General features: G+C 47.0%; 1 protein-coding gene across 1 annotated transcript; it reads right to left on the bottom strand.

The window, feature by feature from the left end:
* Positions 1-1,250: 1,250 nt before the first annotated feature.
* Positions 1,251-17,370, bottom strand: MALSU1 (mitochondrial assembly of ribosomal large subunit 1). The gene is given in 6 exon segments (XM_049781718.1): positions 1,251-1,304; positions 1,306-1,463; positions 2,256-2,337; positions 5,727-5,976; positions 7,250-7,752; positions 17,206-17,370. Coding segments are annotated over 6 exon segments (1,188 nt in total). The 3' UTR covers positions 1,251-1,274.
* Between the last annotated feature and the right edge of the window lie 2,787 nt (positions 17,371-20,157).

Raw genomic sequence — 20,157 nt, 5'->3', positions numbered from 1 at the left:
CTGGTAATTTTCACTGCATGGAGAACCTGGGTAATACTGTTTTAGTTTTTTACTGTTTAAGTTTTTCCTAACTTTTCTTTTTGGTTTGTTTGTGTTTAGGTCATACCCTGGGCACTCAGGGATTACTCCTGGCTTTGCACTCATAAATCTGTTCCTGGTAGGCTCAGGGGACCATATGGGATGACAGAGATCAAACCCAATCCATCCTGGATCAGCCGCATGCATGGCAAATGCCCTACCATTGTACTTCACTCTGGCCCCTTTTCTTTTCTTCTACAGTTATAGATGTATGCTGTGGGGGAGGATAGCAGACCTGCCTTTTAGGATAAAATTATTTGAACCTAAGGCCCCAAACATGCATGGCCAAGTTATTGACTACCCTCTGAATTGGATTCATGGAATGGTTGTTTTATACTAAAGTATAAAACTAAATTTTAAAAGTTTTAAAAGAACTTTGGAGATGCTCAATAAACTACCCAGACACCTAGACCTTCCCACATAATCCCCACCCCAGTAACCACAGTGTGGCCCAATACGGTACCACAATTTTTTTTTTTTTTTTTTTTTTTTTTTTTTTTTGGTTTTTGGGTCACACCCGGCACTGCTCAGGGGTTACTCCTGGCTCTACGCTCAGAAATCGCTCCTGGCAGGCTCGGGGGACCATATGGGACGCCGGGATTCGAACCGATGACCTTCTGCATGAAAGGCAAACTCCTTACCCTCCATGCTATCTCTCCGGCCCCGGTACCACAATTTTTTTTTTTTTTTTTTGGTTTTTGGTTTTTGGGCCACACCCGGCAGTGCTCAGGGGTCACTCCTGGCTGTCTGCTCAGAAATAGCTCCTGGCAGGCACGGGGGACCATATGGGACACCCAGATTCAAACCAACCACCTTTGGTCCTGGATCGGCTGCTTGCAAGGCAAACGCCGCTGTGCTATCTCTCCGGGCCCCACACAATTTTTTTTTTTTTTTAAGCAAAATCTAAACAGTCCAAATGAAGCATGAAACCTGGGTACTACTGTAAGCTCTAAGAATTCCTGCTGGTGGAGCCGCAGATATAGCATGGAGGTAGGGCATTTGTCTTACAATCAGAAGGACGGTGGTTCAAATCCCAGCAATCTACATGGTCCCCTGAGTGCTGCCAGGTGTGACCCAAAAACAAAAACAAAAAAAACAATGGTATCTCAGGAGTATTAAACATTACAAAGTCCAAAACACTGTTCTTACCAAATTTGCCTGTCAGCATGAAGTGACTCAAACAGTTCATATTTATTTTATTCATACTTGAACTCCACTGGAGTCAAGGGACAAAGCGTCATCTTCTATTCCAAGAATAAAATCTTCAGGTAAAGTCTCAGGTGTTATCTGAGCTAACTGGTCATCATAGGCACGCAGGGTCCATAGTTTCTCTAGTTCATAGAGTTCTCTGGTTTCTGGAAGCATCAAATGAATCACCATGCTACCTGTGAAGGACAGAAAAGTTACAATGAAGAAACGGCTTGCTTTATCAGATATAAATATAGTGACATAAAATGTTATTATGGACTAAAGGTGAAGCTTGATTGGTCAGTTTTCTCCAAAAAGGCAGGGCACTTGTGCACACCTGTGAACAAAGAACTAAGCTCTTCTAGAATCTGAAGAAGACTCAAGCAAATAGTCTCATTGAAATTTTGGCAACAGCTACAAATAGTTTACCAACTGGGGGGTGAATAAAAGATATATCTTCTAGTACACTTAATACTACACTCTGCTATTTCAAATACATAGAAAATTTAGTTCAAATATTAAGTGACAAAGCTAAGAAATTGTGGCTGAAGGGCCAGGTAGAGCTCAGTGGGCTGATCACAAGTACCACATGGTCTCCAAGCACTGATACATATGGCTCAAAACAAACAAAAAAAAATTCTGACAGCATTGGTGCCAGAGCAATAGCACAGTGGTTGGGCCTTACATGCAGCTGACTCAGGACAGACCTGGGTTTGAGTCGTGATGTCCCGTATGCTTCCCCCCCCCCCAAATAATAAAATAATTCTGACAGCATTAGCAGATAAAGTGTCTTCTACCAGAGCCAAACAATGCTTGCCTATTCCAAAGTGGCCTTGTTTCACAAGTCCTCTCAGCTGTATCAGTGTCATCTAGCTCTGAGCTGCACCACAGAAACCTGGGAGGAAAAGCTGCTACAATGAAAGAAAAAAAAGATTGGGTCACACCCAGTGGTGTTCAGGGGTCTGTTGAGAATCTGTAAAGTGACTCACCAAAGTCCACACAAAGCCAGTCATCCGTGTCCTTTCCTTCAATCTTGACATGAGGGTCACTTTTACATTTCAGGAATTTGTACTGTAAGAAGACAGTTCTTACATTAAAGGGCAGAAAATGGGAGAGGTCCCTTCTCTTACAGGATTGTTTTTATTTTGTGGGGGGAGGGGATGGGTTTTGGATTTTGAGGTTTGGGCCGTAACTGGAGGGCTCAGGAATTACTCCTGGCTTTATGCTCAGAAATCTCCTGGCAAGTTTGGAGGGCCATATGGGATGCTGGGGATTGAACCCGGTTTGGTCACGTGCAAGGCAAACACCTACCTGCTGTGCTATAGCTTCAGTTTCTGAATTTTTTTTCTTGATGCTATTTATTCCACAAGCTACAACCTGATCCATGATAAGTTGAGAAACAATTTACATATACATAGTTCTTGCCTTTTGGCTTCCTTGGCATATCCTGGAATGGTCCCCAGTTAAAGTATGCACAGCGGTAGGCGTTTGCCTTGCACACAGACGACCTGGGACAGATTCAGGTTCGATCCCAGCATTCCATATGTTCCGCTGAGCCTGCCAGGAGTGATTTCTTTTTTGGGGGGGAAAAGGGGGGCCATACTCAGTGGCGCTCAGGGTTACTCCTGGCTCTGTGCTCAGAAATCACTCCTAGCAGGCACAGGGGACCATATGGGATGCCAGGATTCAAACCACCATCCATCTTGGGGTCGGCTGCGTGCAAGGCAAACGCCCTATTGCTGTGCTATCTCTCCAGCCCCCAGGAGTGAGAGCCAGAAGTGGAGAGCCAGGAGTAACTCCTGAGCACCGCTGGGTACAAGTGTGGCCCCCCCCCAAAAAAACAAGAACAAAAAATCACAAGGTAAAATGCCTTGAAACATTAAAATACACATAACAGGGCCGGAACAAAAGTACAGCAGGTAGGGCACTTGCTTTGAATGTGCCTAAGCCAGGTTCAATCTCTGGTATCCCATATGATCCCCTAAACCTGATCAGAGTAATGCCTGAGCACAGATCCAAGAGTATCCCCTAAACATCATCAGGTATGTTCCCAAAACAAAACAAAAATATATATTCCCAATGACTTAAGAGGAACAGAGAAAGTTTTGCTGTTAAGGTGCTTGCTACGTGTAGGTTCAATCCCCAGCACAGCATATGGTCCCCACACCCTACCTAGAGTACAGAGGACCATAGGCTACTTCCGTATGCTACTCTTAGTGACTAGAGACACAGCTGTAAGTAATTAAAATGTCCTAACATCAGTAACCTAAACTCAAACCACAAAGTGGAAAATGCTCTTCAAATTAAACACACTAGAACTAGGTAGGAAACGATGACCAGAGAAAATCTTCAAGGTTTAGATCTAATTCAGTGATGGGGTGGGGGGGCCTTGCATTTTTCGCTTCCTTCATCTCAAGTTTTTGTTAAAAGTAAATTCTATTCCCTCACTTTTCCTTCACCCCAAAACTTCTCAACACACTCGTCTGGGGCAAAGAGATGGCTCGGTGGCTAAAGTGCATGCTTGGATAGGTGTGAGGCTTCAATGTTGGTCCCCAAGAGGAGAGGGCAGCATGTATACAGTGAGGCTTGTCCCTGACAGTTCTAGGCCACAGGCATACCTATGTGTGAGCACCTGAACTAAAGGATGTAGCCTCCAAGAGGTTCAAAAAATAAAAATAAAGACATTTGGTGTTTGGGCACAGGAGAGCCATTAGAAAGGGTTGCTGCCTTGCTCCCTGTCTGCTTTCCTGCATGAGGCAGCCAGGAAGATGACAGGGAAAATAATCTCTTCAGGGCCCAACACCCAGTAAGCTGTCTCCGCCCAATAAGGGTGGAGACAGAGTCAGCTTTGCTCCACAGCCATGTACCTCTTCTAGCCCATGAACCCCAACACAACATGTATTAAAAACCACACTACAAGTGTGGCAATGGGGAAACAATACAGGATAACATCATGCATAGAGAATGAAGATGGCAGCTCTGATGACCTGAAAAGTACCAACCAGCTAGTTATCTTCCCAGATAAGTTGCTTACAGAAGAAATATGGAGTATGTTCATAGAATTTAAAGAAAGCATAGCTTGGGGCCGGAGAGATAGCATGGAGGTAGGGCATTTGCCTTGCATGCAGAAGGACGGTGGTTGGAATCCCAGCATCCCATATGGTCCCCTGAGCCTGAGCCTGCCAGGAGCGATTTCTGAGTGTGGAGCCAGGAGTGACCTCTGAGCGCTGCCGGGTGTGATCCCAAAAAAAAACCAAAACAAAAAAAAAAAAAAAAAAGAAAAGAGAAGAAAGCTGAACAGACCACAAAGACAAGAATCAGAAAACTCCAATCTGAAACAGCAGGGCTGAAAATCTCGGTAGATGAAATTAAAATCTCAACTGAAAGCCTGTCCAATATAGTAACAGCAGCTGAGGACAGAATCTGAGCTGGAAGATGAAATGCAGAAGAACTTCATACAACAGAAGAGATTGGAAAAGAACCTTAAAGCAGGGGCCGGGCGGTGGCGCTGGAGGTAAGGTGCCTGCCTTACCTGCGCTAGCCTAGGAGACGGACCACGGTTCGATCCCCCGGCGTCCCATATGGTCCCCCAAGCCAGGAGCGACTTCTGAGCGCATAGCCAGGAGTAACCCCTGAGCGTTACCGGGTGTGGCCCAAAAACCAAAAAAAAAAAAAAAAAAAAAGAACCTTAAAGCAAATAATCAGACAGTGGAAAAACTACTCAAAGGATGTGAACAGATGAAAATAGAAGTCTTTGATAAACTCAACAGAAACAACTTAAGAATCATTGGAGTCCCTGAGATCCAGGAAGAGAATAATAATAGTAATTAAGAAGAGGAAGAAGAAAAAAGACAAGAGGAGGAGGGGGCTAGGGATGTGGTCGATTTATAGAGCAGATGACTTATAGGTGTCAATACCTAGATTTGATATCACATGACCTCGTGTTCTCGCTCAAATATTCTCACAACTTGGATGAATTTGTGTATTTATGTATTACAAATATGTGATATACTTGTGCATGCTCACTGTAAAAATAAATAAGAGCACAAAGTAAAAAAATAAAGATGTGCAAGCATGGTGGCCAGGAGTGACCCCAGCAAGTACTTAGTTGAGCACCCCAGTGAACCTTGGTGAACAGGACAAGCATGCTCGACCATGGTCATTAACAAGAGCTGAAGAGTAGCCAGAGAGGTGGGTTCAGGGGACCAACTGTGGTGCTGGGAATAGAGTCATGTTGCTCATGTGCCAGACAAGCACCCTACCCGCTGTATAATCACTCTGGCCCCATATTCAGTTTTTGTTTTTGGTTTACTTCTAGCTCTGCACTCAAAGCATCACTCCTGGTGGTGCTCCAGAGGTCACCTGCATGCAAAGCAAGTGCCCTACCCCCCTGCCTATCACTACTTTTACATGCTGCTCTTCGTCTATTCGGATAATGGCAAAGAGCAAGAGCATCCTACCGTTTTCACGATGTAGTAGGCCATGGCGTGCAAATGCCGGGTGGATGTTCCACTGCCAATCACAAAGTAATCCGTGTATTTCATTTCTGGAGGAACCCTGATCACACAGATATCTCTTGCATTCTCTTGCCTCAGAAGTGACACCAGCACATCGATGTCAAACTTGGGTCCAGCGTGATCTGAAACAATAGATTTGGCTTGTGTAGTATGAACATACACCATCTGCATCAGAGCTGCAGGCAGCTGACATCTTCCCAGAGGGAAGTTCCGCATGAATGTTTGGAAATACAGCAGGGCCCAGATCTGCAAGCTGAATCTGGGCCGTGGTCTCCATGAATACTGCTCAGCTTTTATGGTCCCGGTACCCAGATGATAGAACCACCTGTGACTTTCTATCCAGGTTTATTTGAAGAAACAAACTGTATTCCAACACATCACTAGCATAGAGACCTATTCTTTTTTTTTTTTTTTTTTTGGTTTTTGGGCCACACCCGGTAACGCTCAGGGGTTACTCCTGGCTATGTGTTCAGAAGTTGCTCCTGGCTTGGGGGACCATATGGGACACCGGGGGATCGAACCACGGTTCGTCCAAGGCTAGCGCAGGCAAGGGCGCCACCGCCCGGCCCCATAGAGACCTATTCTACAAGTAGAGGAAGAAAGGCGCATGGGGTTCTGCTGAGGACACTGTCTCCCATACCATGGGATGCTTCCTGCTCTTTTGCTCTTCTTTCTCTTAATAAAATCTTATTTTACTAAACTCTTCTACTAAATTCAGAGGGAGGGGAGGAGGGGGGAAAAAGTGCCAGTTGGGGAAAGGTGTGTCCAGGGGGATATTAACTGAATCCCCGTGCAAAAGGTCAGAGGGGGCCGGAGAGATAGCATGGAGGTAAGACGTGTCTGCCTTGCATGCAGAAGGACGGTGGTTCGAATCGCGGCCTCCCATAGGGTCCCCGGAGCCAGCCAGGAGCGATATCTGAGCATAGAGCCAGGAGGAACCCGAGTGCCGCCGGGTGTGACCCAAAAAACAAAACAAAACAAAACAAAAAGGGTCAGAGAACTGGAACGGTGGTTGAGCTAGAATTGCTCTTACATATTTGGTAGTTGGCGGGGAGAGAGGTCTGTAAAATCCCAAATGACGAGGAAACAGCTGAAGTAGGAGTGATGCTTTTTGAACCGTTAAGTTTCATCCTACAAGGCCGCCTGGGTTTCGGAACTCACTGATAACCTGAGTCTGTGGACTGCAAGTCTTTGGCCTCCTGGGGCTCGAGTGAAGGCCAAGGACAAAGCGGCCAAGCCTGCTCGCCGGCCCTCCTTGCCTCGGGGAGCGGCCTGCACTCAGATCCCGAGGTTGTTTGGTCTCGTTTTGTTTTCGGGTCGCACCGGGCAGCGCTCAGGGCTTCCCCCTGGCTCCACGCTCCGAAATCGCTGCTGGCAGGTTCAGGGCCCCTTAGGGGACGCCGGGGTTCGAACCACCGACCTTCTGCATGCAAGGCAGACGCCAGCCTCCGTGCTCTCTCTCCGGCCCCCAAGTCGGGGCCTCGGCCTGGGCAGAGGGCGGCCGCGGGGCGGCGGTTCGGGGCTGCTGGCGGGTCCCCGACCCCGCTCCCCTGCGGCCGGTACCTGCAGCGCGGGGCTCCGGGCGGGTCTCGCGGGGCGCCGGCACCCCCGGCTCCGCGGCGCCGTGCAAGCCGCGCGCCGAGTCCGGAGTCCGGCGGGCGCGACCGAGCGCGCTTCCCGGCAGAAGTCGCCCCGCGGGCGTCCCCGGCCCCACGGCCGAGGGCTCGGCCCGGAGTCGCCACAGCGAGCACAGCCGCCGGCCCGCACGGCCGCCCGCAAGCCACATCGTCGCTGCGCGCCCGCTCCGGGGCGGGGCCTCGGGCGAGGGAGTCGAGCGGAGGCTTCCTATTGGTCGGCGTGCCCGCGGGGCGCGGCGGAAATGACGCCACGGGTTAAGTCCGGAAGTCGGGCGTGTGGCCGGGACCGGAAACCGGAAGTGATCGCGTTGCTCCCTCGCGTCCTTCTTTGCCTAGTAGGCCCCATCTGTCCTTCTCGACTCCAATATTATAGGGTCAGAGATGTAGCACCCCTCCAAAAGCTGGAGATTGAGCTCCCATACGATCCAGCTGTGCCACTCCTAGGGGTACACCCTAGGAACACAAAAATACAATTCAAAAATCCCTTCCTCACACCTATGTTCATTGCAGCGCTATTTACCTTAGCCAGACTCTGGAAACAGCCAAGATGCCCTTCAACAGACGAATGACTAAAGAAAATATGGTACCTATACACAATGGAATATTATGCAGCCGTCAGGAGAGATGAAATTTTCCAATGCATGGATGTACATGGAATCTATCATGTTGAGTGAAATAAGTCAAGAGGAAGAAAGATGCAGAATAGTCTCACTCACCTATGCGTTTTAAGAAAAATGAAAGACATTTTTGCAATAATTCTCAGAGACAAAAGAGAGGAGGGCTGGAAGGTGCAGCTTACCACATGAAGCTTACCAAAGAGTGTTGAGTGCAGTTAGAGAAATAACCACATTGAGAACTATCATAACAATGAATGAATGAGGAAAAAAGGAAGCCTGTCTAGAGTACAGGCTGGTGTGGGGTGTGGAGGAAGGAGATTTGGGACATTGGTGATGGGAATGATGCGCTGGTGAAGGGCGTGTTCTTTACATGACTGAAACCCAAGTACAATCATATTTGTAATCAAGGTGTTTAAATAAAGATATTAATTTAAAAAAAGAAAAAAGAAATGTAGCACCCTGGTAGGGCGCTTACTCTGCCCACAGCTGGCCCAGCTTCAATTTCCTGTCTTTGGAGGGGACGGGGACTATGCTGGCGGGGCTCAGGGCTTGTTCCTGATTCTGAGCTCAGAAATCGCGCCTGGGGGGCGAGGTGGTGGCACAAGCGGTAAGGCGTCTCATGTGCTAACCTAGGATGGACCATGGTTCAATCCCCCGGCGTTCCTTATGGTTCCCCAAGCCAAGAGCGATTGATTTCTGAGCACAGAGCCAGGAGTAACCCCTGAGCATCATCTGGTATGGTCCAAACACCACCACCACCCCAATAGCACCTGTCAGTCTCCGGGGGTTCCGTATGGGATGCTGGGGATCGAACCCAGGTCAGCCACTTGCAAGGCAATAGCCCTACCCGCTGTGCTATTGCTCTAGCCTCCTGCCAAGAGTAATTTCTGTGCTCAGAGCCAGCAGTTGCCCCTGAGCACCACTGAGTGTGGCCGCCCCAACCCCACAAGAAAGAAGTCACTGTCAGGTCAGGTCTTACTTATACTGAAACAGCTTTCTACCTTCATTCCCACTATTCATTTGTAGTTCTCAAACTCCGTTTCTTCTGTTTCTCCAGCCATGTTTACTTTTTCCAACTCCCACACTGCCATGTTGCTAACTGTAGTCATATTTAGCTTTTTCTGCTTTTTTGTATTTTTTGGGGGGGGGCTAACACCCGGCAGCACTCAGGGTTTACTCCAGGCTCTGCACTCAGAAATCACTCCTGGCAGGCTCAGGGGACTATGTGGGATGCCAGGATTCAAATCACCATCCTTTAGCATGCAAGGCAAACGCCTACCTCCATGCTATCTCTCTGTGTCCCCCCCCCCCATTTTTTTAGATTTTTGGGCCATGCCTATCTAGCTGTACTTAATTGAATCCCAGAGTATCAGGGATAGTACCTGGGTTGACCATGCTTACCTTACTCCAATCCTCTGATTTTTGTCATTTCTAAAACCACCACCTTTCAATAGTGAGCTTTGTTACATACCTACCTACCTACCTACCTGTTTCTTTTCTAGGAGAGCTTGCCACTTCCTTTCATAGCAAACTCACAATCTCACCCGAGACCTTCCTCCAACATCAGATTCTCCCTGGATTCTCTCAAATGGCCCATTAAAAGTCCCTTATCCCTCTGAATCCACTGGCAAAGGCAACAAAAAAAAAAAAAAAAAAAAGTGGGACTATAAGATAAAGATGTTCTGCACGGCAAAAGAAAAGTAGGCTAAAACTAAAAGACAGCTAATGGAATGGGGAAAAATATTCATCTTCAACTTCAACAAGTCAGATAAAAGGGGCCAAAATGATAGTACAGCAGCAGGGCGTTTGCCTTGCATGCTACTGACCCAGGACAGACCGAGGTTCGATTCCAGCATGCCATATGCTTCCCCAAGCTTGCCAAGAGCGAATTCTTGTGTGTGTGTGTGTGTGTGTGTGTGTGTGTGTGTTTTGGGTCACACCCGGCAGTGCTCAGGGGTTATTCCTGGCTCCAGGCTCAGAAATTGCTCCTGGCAGGCACGAGGGACCAAATGGGACGCCGGGATTCGAACCGATGACCTCCTGCATGAAAGGCAAACGCCTTACCTCCATGCTATCTCTCTGGCCCCGCCAAGAGCGAATTCTGAGAAAGGAGCCAGGAATAACTGCAGAGCGCCGCCGAGTGTGACCCAAAAACCAAACAAACAAATAAGAAATACCTATATGCTCAAGTATAAGCCGAGTTTTTTGGCACAAAATTTGTGCCAAAAGCCCTGAACTTGGTTTACACTCAGGTCATACAGGTAGTCTCCAGTCGTCTTCTGCCATCTGCTGGAGGGGGTGGTGGTCAGTCCACAAGTTGCGGCTGAGCTGAACTGAACTGTATGCCACTGAACTATTTATTTATTTATTTATTTTTGGGTTTTTTTTTGGGGGGGCCACACCCGGTAATGCTCAGGGGTTACTCCTGGCTATGTGCTCAGAAGTTGCTCCTGGCTTGGGGGACCATATGGGACACCGGGGGATCGAACCGCGGTCCGTCCAAGGCTAACACAGGCAAGGCAGGCACCTTACCTTTAGCGCCACCGCCCGGCCCCCCACTGAACTATTTAACCCACAATATTCTGTGCTTCATATGAGACTGACAGCAGCGATGATGATATCTGCGAACTCAATAAAGATGACAATGTCTGCTGATACCCTCACCTCAGATACAGCTGAAGCTCTGTTTGAAATTACAGATGAGGAGGAGGGGGAATCCAGTTTTGAAGAATTTTAACCTTTGTGATTTAGCTTGATTACCTGTTAAGCTACAGTTTTCTGCACTTTATTTAAAGTTTTTTTTTTTTTTTTTTTTTTTGTGGTTTTTGGGTCACACCCGGCTGTGCTCAGGGGTTTTTCCTGGCTCTGTGCTCAGAAACTGCTCCTGGCAGGCACGGGGGACCATATGGGACGCCGGGATTCGAACCGATGACCTTCTGCATGAAAGGTAAACGCCTTACCTCCATGCCATCTCTCCGGCCCTTTATTTAAAGTTTTAAAGTTATTGTTGCTAGTCTACAGTTTTTCTTTAGCAATAAATATTGAAAAAAATTTAACCTACTGATTCCTCAATTATTGTAATTGTTTTGACTATATGTATATATAATATATATAATATATTGGTTTTTGGGTCAAACCCGGCAGTGCTCAGGGGTTACTCCTGGCTTTACACTCAGAAATCGCTCCTGGCAGGCTCAGGGAACCATATTGGATGCCGAGATTTGAACCACCATCCTTCTTGCAAGGCAAATGCCCTATCTCCATGCTACCTCACCAGCCCCTGGGTATATATTTTTATATTTGAAATTTACTAGTGGCTGCTGCATTTTCCACCTTGGTTTATACTTGGGTCACTAAGCTTTTCCAGTTTTTAGGGTAAAATTAGGGGAGTCAGCTTATACTTGGGTAGGCTTATACTCAAGTATATAGGGTAGTAGGGACAATCTACTTAGGGATATGGATAAAAAGTAACTCTCATCACTGCTGGTGGGAATATTGTCTGGTTCAACCCCAGTGGGAAACAGTATGGAGAGTCCCAGTAAACTTAGACTTGAACTGCCATGTGACACAGCAAATCCACTTTGGGGGATCTACCCCTAGAACTTAAAATCATTCATCCAAATGGATGAATATGGAAAGTATTATACTGAGTGAAATGAGTTAGAGAGGGATAGACATATAATGATTACATTAATTTGTGAAATATGTATATATACATGTACATGTTATACATATATGTATACATACATATGTGTGTATATTATACATATATATACATACATATGTGTATATATATGTAGATTTATGGTATTATTAAGAGACAATAGCAATGAGGACAGGAAGACTATTCCATGGTAGGAAGCTTGCCACAAATAGTAGTGGTGTGTAGTTAGGGCAGAGAAGAGCCACTATGAAAATGATAGTTGTAGGGCCCAGAGAGATAGCACAGTGGCGTTTGCCTTGCAAGCAGCCGATCCAGGACCAAAGGTGGTTGGTTCGAATCCCGGTGTCCTATATGGTCCCCCGTGCCTGCCAGGAGCTATTTTTGAGCAGACAGCCAGGAGTAACCCCTGAGCACTGCCGGGTGTGGCCCAAAAACCAAAAAAAAAAAAAAAAAAAGAAAATGATAGTTGTAAATGATCACGCTGGACAGGAACTAGATGCTGAAAAGAGATAAAGTGATATGCATGATACCCTTTCAGTAGCAATATTGTAAATCATGGTGCCTAAAAGGAAATAAATGGGAAAAAAGAAGAAAAATGTGTGTCATAGAGACAGGCAGAGTAGAGGGCAGGAGAGAAATTGGGGACATCGGTGGCAGGAAATGTGCACTTGTGAAGGGTGTTGGGTATTGAAGCTCAATCATGAACAACTTTGTAACTATCTCATTGATTTAATAAAGAATTATAAAAAATATGCATACAAGAAAATGACTTGTGGGGCTGGAGAGATAGCATGAAGGTAGGGCATTTGCCTTGCATGCAGAAGGACAGTGGTTTGAATACTGGCAGTCCATATGGTCACCCGAGCCTTCCAGAAGCGATTTCTGAGCATAGAGCCAGGAGTATCCCCTGAGCACTGCTGGGTGTGACCCAAAAACCAAAATAATAATAATAATAATAATAACAATAATAAATAAGAAAAGAAAAGAAAATGATTTGTTCAAAAGGATATGATATATACATATCATTATTAATTGCAGCACTTAGTACAATAGCTAAGGTATGGAATTAACCTAGGTATCCAATCACAAATGCATGGATTATGAACATGTGGCATATATCCACAATGGAATATCATGCAGATGCAAAGAAAGATGAAATCATGTAATGTATGCAACCTAGTTGGAACTGGAAGATATTTTAGTAAAGTAAGTCAGAAGAAAGACAAAGAATGATCTCATTTATCTGTGGTACACAGAACTGGATGAGGTAATATAGTAAAGGGGGGATGCCTAGATCACCTACACCCTAGAGCTTAGGGAGGAGAACACAGAAGGAAAGAAATCAAGGTGGGAGGGGATAAGATGAGAAAGAAGGGGCCCAGAGAGATAGCACAGTGGCGTTTGCCTTGCAAGCAGCCTATCCAGGACCAAAGGTGGTTGGTTCGAATCCTGGCGTCCCATATGGTCCCCCCGTGCCTGCCAGGAGCTATTTCTTGGCAGACAGCCAGGAGTAACCCCTGAGCATCGCCGGATGTGGCCCAAACCCCCCCCCCCCAAAAAAAAGATGAGAAAGAAGGAAAACAATAGGGAAATAGGGGGTTAGCTTTGGTTACATCAAAGATGTGGAAGAGTGGTATGTATAGCTCTCTACATGAAGCTGGTAAGGTCAGATCCCAAGAGGTAGAAGTCACTGGTGAGGTCAGAGTCCTGGATCAGCTGCGTGCAAAGCAAATGTCCTACCGCTGTGCTATCTCTCCGGCCCCTTTTATTTTATTTATTTATTGTGTGTTTGTTTGTTTTGTTTATTGGGCCACACCCGGTGGGGCTCAGGGGTTACTCCTGGCTCTGTGCTCAGAAGTTGCTCCTGGCAGCTGGCTTTGGGGACCATATAGGATGCTGGGATTCGAACCGGGGTCCATCCTGTGTTGGCCGCATGCAAGGAGAACACCTTACTGCTGTGCTATCACTCCCGCCCAGTGTTTGTTTTATTTGTTTTGTTTTGTTTTGTTTTGCAAGCACCAAACTTTGTAATGTGTCTGTCACACCACCTCCCTGTGATAGACAGGGAGGCAGCTGGGAGAAGATGGTGTCTGGAAACTCTGGTGATGGGATTGGTGAAATTTTTTTTTTTTTTTTTTTTTTTTGGTTTTTGGGCCACACCCTGTGACGCTCAGGGGTTACTCCTGGCTATGCGCTCAGAAGTTGCTCCTGGCTTCTTGGGGGACCATATGGGACGCCGGGGGGGATCGAACCGCGGTCCGTCCTAGGCTAGCGCAGGCAAGGCAGGCACCTTACCTCCAGCGCCACCGCCCGGCCCCTGGGATTAGTGAAATATTAATTCAACTAGCAATAACCTGGTAAATAGTGGTTCTTTAAATTAAAAAATAAATAAAGGATAAATTAAATAAAATAAAGCGGATGGAACTGGGTTTGATTCCTGGTATCCCACATGGTCCCATGAGCCTTCAGGAGTGATTTTTGAGTGCAGAGTCAGGAGTAACCCCAGAGTGCCACCAGGTGTGGCCCAAAAAACAAAACCCCCTTTTTTTTTTTTTTTGATTTTTGGGCCACACCTGGTGGCACTCTGGGGTTACTCCTGGCTGTCTGCTCAGAAATAGCACCTTGCAGGCACAGGGGACCATATGGGACACTGGGATTCGAACCAACCACCTTTGGTCCTGGATCGGCTGCTTGCAAGGCAAACGTTGCTGTGCTATCTCTCCGGGCCCAAAAACCCATTTTTTTAAATAAGACCTTTACTTGTAAATGTTTTTTGTTTGGTTGCATGATAAATTACTGGAAAAGACTTAAATTTTTTTTTCTTTTTCTTTCTTTTTTTTTTTGGTTTTTGGGCCACACCCGGTAACGCTCAGGGGTTACTCCTGGCTATGCGCTCAGAAGTTGCTCCTGGCTTGGGGGACCATATGGGACACCGGGGGATCGAACCGCGGTCCGTCCAAGGATAGCGCAGGCAAGGCAGGCACCTTACCTTTAGCGCCACCCCCCGGCCCCAAGACTTAAATTTAATTCTAGCTCTAATGTTTATAAACACTGTGCTATGAGGCTACTTAATATCTCTGAGCTCTAATGTGCTGTAAAATGAGGCCTCTCCATAGAGTTTCCTTGAGAAATGGAATCAACTAAGAAATAAGTGCCACTGTATCCAGCATGGAGTAATTCTAGAAAAATTGTTCATAATATGATTATAAGTTGGCATCATAGGTAGGAAATTATAGTCAGTGTTGAACTTAGTCCTTACACAGGGGAGGACATGCCTCATGGAGGACTGCAGAGCATGTGACAGGCTTGGGAGAACATTTGGGTTTGTATTGAACTTCGGGTCTGAACAGAGTCCAGATGAAGTGGAGCTATTCTGGATTCAGTGCCATCGTGAGGCAGGGCCTCTGTCTCATTCCTTTCGGAGGACAGAGCATTTCTGAGACTGGAAATCCAAGTCTGGAAATCTTTCCTGATCCCCTGGATGGTTCAGGAAAGCAAACCCCACACCACGGCATGGTATTGACCTCATCTGGAACCTCGCACTGCCATAAGTGCCAACAGTCCCTGGGAGGTCTCAGACTCCTCAAGATCCAGGATCCTCATGATCAAATGTTAGCTCCTTACAGAGCCTTTTCTTTTTTTTTTTTTTCTTTTTTAAGACTGAACTCAATACATTTATATTGAAAAAAAATTAATTTTTATTGAATTATTGAATAATTTTTTATTGAATTAAAAGGAGGCAAATAAAGGTTTTGGAGGAGCAAATTATTATCAAACCCATGAAATTTGTTCTTTAGAACTTTTCTGAAAACACACAGAATTGTTCATTTAGGAAAATGAGAAAATTAGAGAATAGGTATGGCAGGATAAAACAACAGTTGCAAAGGAACTGAAGAAGAACTGAAGAATTCTACAAAATCATAATATCCTTGGATACCTGGTTAAAGAGCAAATTAAAATCAATTGTTCAAAAATATTTCATGTATTATTACAGCATATTATAGAAATAATATTTTTATAAACTACATATTATTTTTTATAGAAACAGAGCCTTTTCTTACTCATTGCAGTGGTCCATGCATTTTTATTTATTTATTTATTTATTTATTTTGGTTTTTGAGTCACACCAGGCAGCGCTCAGGGGTTACTCCTGGCTCCAGGCTCAGAAATCGCTCCTGGAAGGCTCGGCGGACCATATGAGATGCCGGGGTTCAAACCAATGACCTTCTGCATGAAAGGCAAACACCTTACCTCCATGCTATCTCTCTGGCCCCACGGTCCATGCATTTTAAAGCTCTTTCAAATGTTGGGAGATTGGAGGGTCATGCCTGGTGGTACTCAGTAGTTACTCCTAGTTCTTAGTTGGAGGAGGGCTCCCATTCCCAGAGTCCACCATAGTTCCAGGAAACAAGGCCAGACCTCCTACGTGTAAAGCATGTGCTCCAGCTATCTGACCTTCCCAAAGCTTTTTATCCAAATCCTTATCTCTCCTGCTAGGTGGCAGCTCTCCACACAGCTTCTGGCTGCCTGCACATTTCCCCAACCTTGCACTCTCCCAACACTTGGCACCAGGAATGCATTTGCTGGCTTAAACCTTGGGGAGGGGACCACACGTTGGTTTAGAAGGACTCAAAATGTGGGCCGGAGCCGTGGCGCAGCAGTAGGGCTTTTGCCTTGCACGTGGCTGACCTAGGTCGACCGGGGCTTGATTCCCGGAGTCCCATAAGAGTGATTTCTGAGCACATAGCCTGGAGTAACCCCTGAGTGTCACCAGGTGTGGCCCAAAAACCAAAAAAAAAAAAAAAAAAAAGGACTCAGATAGGAGGCTTTTTGGGGGGGTGGAGTGGGAGGAATAGGTTTTCTTTGGAGAGCAGGACTGCTGGGCCTTCAGCTTCCTACCTTCTGCACCCCTAAGAGGAACAAAAGCCTGACTGTGTGCCAGCCCCAGTAGTTCAGTAATCTGAGGGCCAACATGGGATTGGGCTCAGAGGCCCAATTTCAGAGCAAACAATGGCTTTGAATGACGAGGAAACGAGGAAACGCCAAGGGATGGGAGGCAAAGCTTAGGCTTTGGTCAGGCAAAGAGGCTGGAGGAAAGCTGGAAGCGCTGCCCCCAGGGCCAGCACTCTGCACTCAGCGCTCTGCATCCCCCTGGCTCAGTGTCCTGGGCAATGCTCGCCTTCTGCCCACTCCAGGCTGGACTCCCTAGCCTCGGTGTGAAGGACCGCCAGGAAAACACACAGTAAATATTTGAGCAGGCAGGAAGGCGGGCTCCGCCAGCACCTAAAAGAATGTGTCCCTGGGACTAGCCTCTAATGTGAAGGGATTTGCCTGTTTCAGCTGAGAGACTTAAAGAAAGGAGAAAATGATTGGGGAGTGGGGGTGGCTCTACCCCTCTGCCCCCCCCCCCCCCGTGTCCAGGACTAATGTCAAAGAAAAGGAAGGGGTGGCCAGATAGTTGAGAGCGCCTTGTTGACACAGGCTTTCTGATTTGGCTGATTTACAGCCACGATCCTCTTCGTTTCTAGGGCAGAGGCGACCTCGGTGCTCAGGCCCACAAATCCTTCCTTACAAGGGGGCTCCCAATCATGTAGCCGGGGGCCTGTGGAGCCTATGTAAATGCAAGTCTCGGGGTTCTCGTGGTCTTGGGGACACTCGTGGCACGTCATGGACGCTGTGATTGCTGCTTCTGATGCAGAGACAGCTGCTCACCTGAGCTGTGGAATAAAGAGAGTGCTCTGGAAGGCCCCTGGAGCTCAGCGTGCTCATCTGACTGTCCACAAGAACCCAGAGTCAGTGTTGCAACACGGCTCCTCCCAGTGTAGTGCTGGGACCAAGTGGTGGGAAGGATGAAGCCCAGGGGCCTCCTGTATGCAAAACAAGCCCTTTTAGCTAAATCCAAGGCCCATAAACCTTTTCTTTTAAATATGTTTGGAGAGGCTATTACAGCACATAGGGAGCTTGTCTTGTTTCCCCGAGCCTCGATGAATATGCCCGCACCCCCCAACATAAAACAACAACAAAGAAGAAAAAACAAGATGTACAGTGGATAGGGCACTTGCCTTGCAGGCAGCTGACCCAAGTTGAATCCCATGTCCACCCCTCCCCCCCAGTACCACTAGGAGTAATTTCTGAGTTCAGAGCCCTGAGTAACTCTTGAGTGTCACAGGGTGTTTTTTGTTTTTGTTTTGTTTTGTTTTGTTTTAGCCCACACCCATGAAACTCAGGGGTTACTATGGAGCATAACCCCGAGTTTAGGCAGGAATTGCTCCAAGCAGATCCATTCAAGCTTCTAAGCTTTGAGGCCAGGGGTCCTTAAACTAGGCCTGTGGGTCACATGCAACCCTTCGAGGACATTTAGCAGGCCTGCTGGGTGGTGTTGTTGCCACTGCCTGTCCTGCTTAGCAGCCTAGTAGCAGCCTAGTCCCAGGCCCACAGTGATCATGTGTGGGATGAGCACTGTACTCTCTGACTCTCCTCCTCCTTTGGGGGGGGGGGTGTTGATTGATTGATTGGTTTTGGGGCCACATCCAGCAATGCTCAGGGTTTACTCTTGGCTTTACGCTCAGAAATCGCTCCTGGCAGGCTTGTGGGACCATGAAATGCTGGGATTTGAATCCATCCGCCTGTGTTGGCCGTGTGCAAGGCAAATGCCTTACTGCTGTGCTATTGCTCCTGCCCTCTCCTCCTCCTTTGTCTCTCGACTTTTCTTAGTCTCAAGTCCTTAAACTACAGCCCGCCAAAAGCAGGCCTAAGGTCCTATTGAAATACTGGTCGGGCCTGGAGAGATAGCACAGCAGCGTTTGCCTTGCAAGCAGCCGATCCAGGACCTAAGGTGGTTGGTTCAAATCCCGGCGTCCCATATGGTCCCCCGTGCCTGCCAGGAGCTATTTCTGAGCAGACAGCCAGGAGTGACCCCTGAGCACTGCCGGGTGTGGCTCAAAAACCAAAAAAAAAAAAAAAAAAAAAAAAGAAACACTGGTAAGTTTGTTGGTTTAACTTTACTTTTTGTTCTTCATTTTAAATATTGTATTTTTTTTCTCAGTTTTTTTTTTAATTCAAAGTACGGAATTTGTTCATAGTTTTGTTTTGTTTTGGTGCCGCACACAGTGGCACTCAGGGGTTACTCCTGGCTCTGCATTCAGAAATCTCTCCTGGCAGGCTTGGGGGACCATATGGGATACCAGGAACTGAACTTGCATCCGTCCCTTGTCAGCCACGTACAATAGTCGCTGTGCTAGTGCTCTGGCCCCTGTTTGTTTGCTTGTTTTTTGGTTTTTGGGTCATACCTGGCAGCGCTCAGGGGCTACTCCTGGCTCTATACTCAGAAATCACACACACACCCCACCCCCACCCCCCGGCAGGCTCGGGGAACCATATGAAATGCCGGGATTTGAACCACCATTCTTCTGCATGCAAGGCAAATGCCTTACCTCCATGCTATCTCTCCGCCTCCCTGTTTGTTTTTAAACTACAGTCCCACCAATGGTCTGAGGCACAGTGCGCTGGCTCCATGTTTAAAAAGTTTGAAGACAAAAAAAATGTTTGAAGACCCCTGTTAAGCTTTCTTAGCTCCTTGTGTGTGTGTGTGTGGGGGGGCAGATCTGAGGTCATTCCAGCCCTGTGAACAGGGCTTCTGAGGCCTTTTCAGTCTTTTCTAGCTACATTAAGAAGAAAAGTGATGGCCCGGGCTGTGGCGCTAAAGGTAAGGTGCCTGCCTTGCCTGCGCTAGCCTTGGACGGACCGCGGTTCGATCCCCCGGTGTCCCATATGGTCCCCCAAGCCAGGAGCAACTTCTGAGCACATAGCCAGGAGTAACCCCTGAGCGTTACCGGGTGTGGCCCAAAAACCAAAAAAAAAAAAAAAAAAGAAGAAGAAAAGTGACATCATGGGACTGAAGCAGTGGCACAAGTGGTAGGGCATTTGCCTTGCACGCACTGACCTAGGATGGACAGTGGTTTGATCCCCGGGGTCCCATATGGTCCCCCAAGCACCAGGAGCTATTTCTGAGTGCATAGCCAGGAGTAGACCCTGAGTGTCACTAGGTGTGGCCCCCCGAAAAAAATGTAAAAAAAGAAGAAAGGTGGCATCAAAGGTGTAACCAATATCATATAGCTTTTATATGGCTATATGATATTCATTTATATTTGGAAAAAACTTAAACCTTAATTTTCAGTACCCACTCTCTGCCAAGTATGTTTTGGGTAAAGAAATCTGACTTCCAGTTTTCCTTTGTTTGATTTTTTGGTGCCTGAGCCTTATTCCTGACTCTGTGCTCCGGCATCATTCGTGGTGGTGCTCAGAGGACTATATGCAGTGCTGGGGATCAGACCCAGTTAAGTCATGTGTACAGCAAAAGCCTTAATCCCTGTCCGATTTTCCCAACCTGGATTTCCTTTCTACCTGGGGATAGAACCTCAGCCCCAGAGAAGGTGCCTCTTGCTGCAGGCAGCTAT

This window comes from Suncus etruscus, chromosome 10, assembly GCF_024139225.1.
Source record: "Suncus etruscus isolate mSunEtr1 chromosome 10, mSunEtr1.pri.cur, whole genome shotgun sequence".
Classification (NCBI taxonomy): Eukaryota; Metazoa; Chordata; class Mammalia; order Eulipotyphla; family Soricidae; genus Suncus; species Suncus etruscus.
The sequence above is the reverse complement of the archived record's forward strand: the minus strand, read 5'-3'. Positions and strand labels throughout refer to the sequence as shown.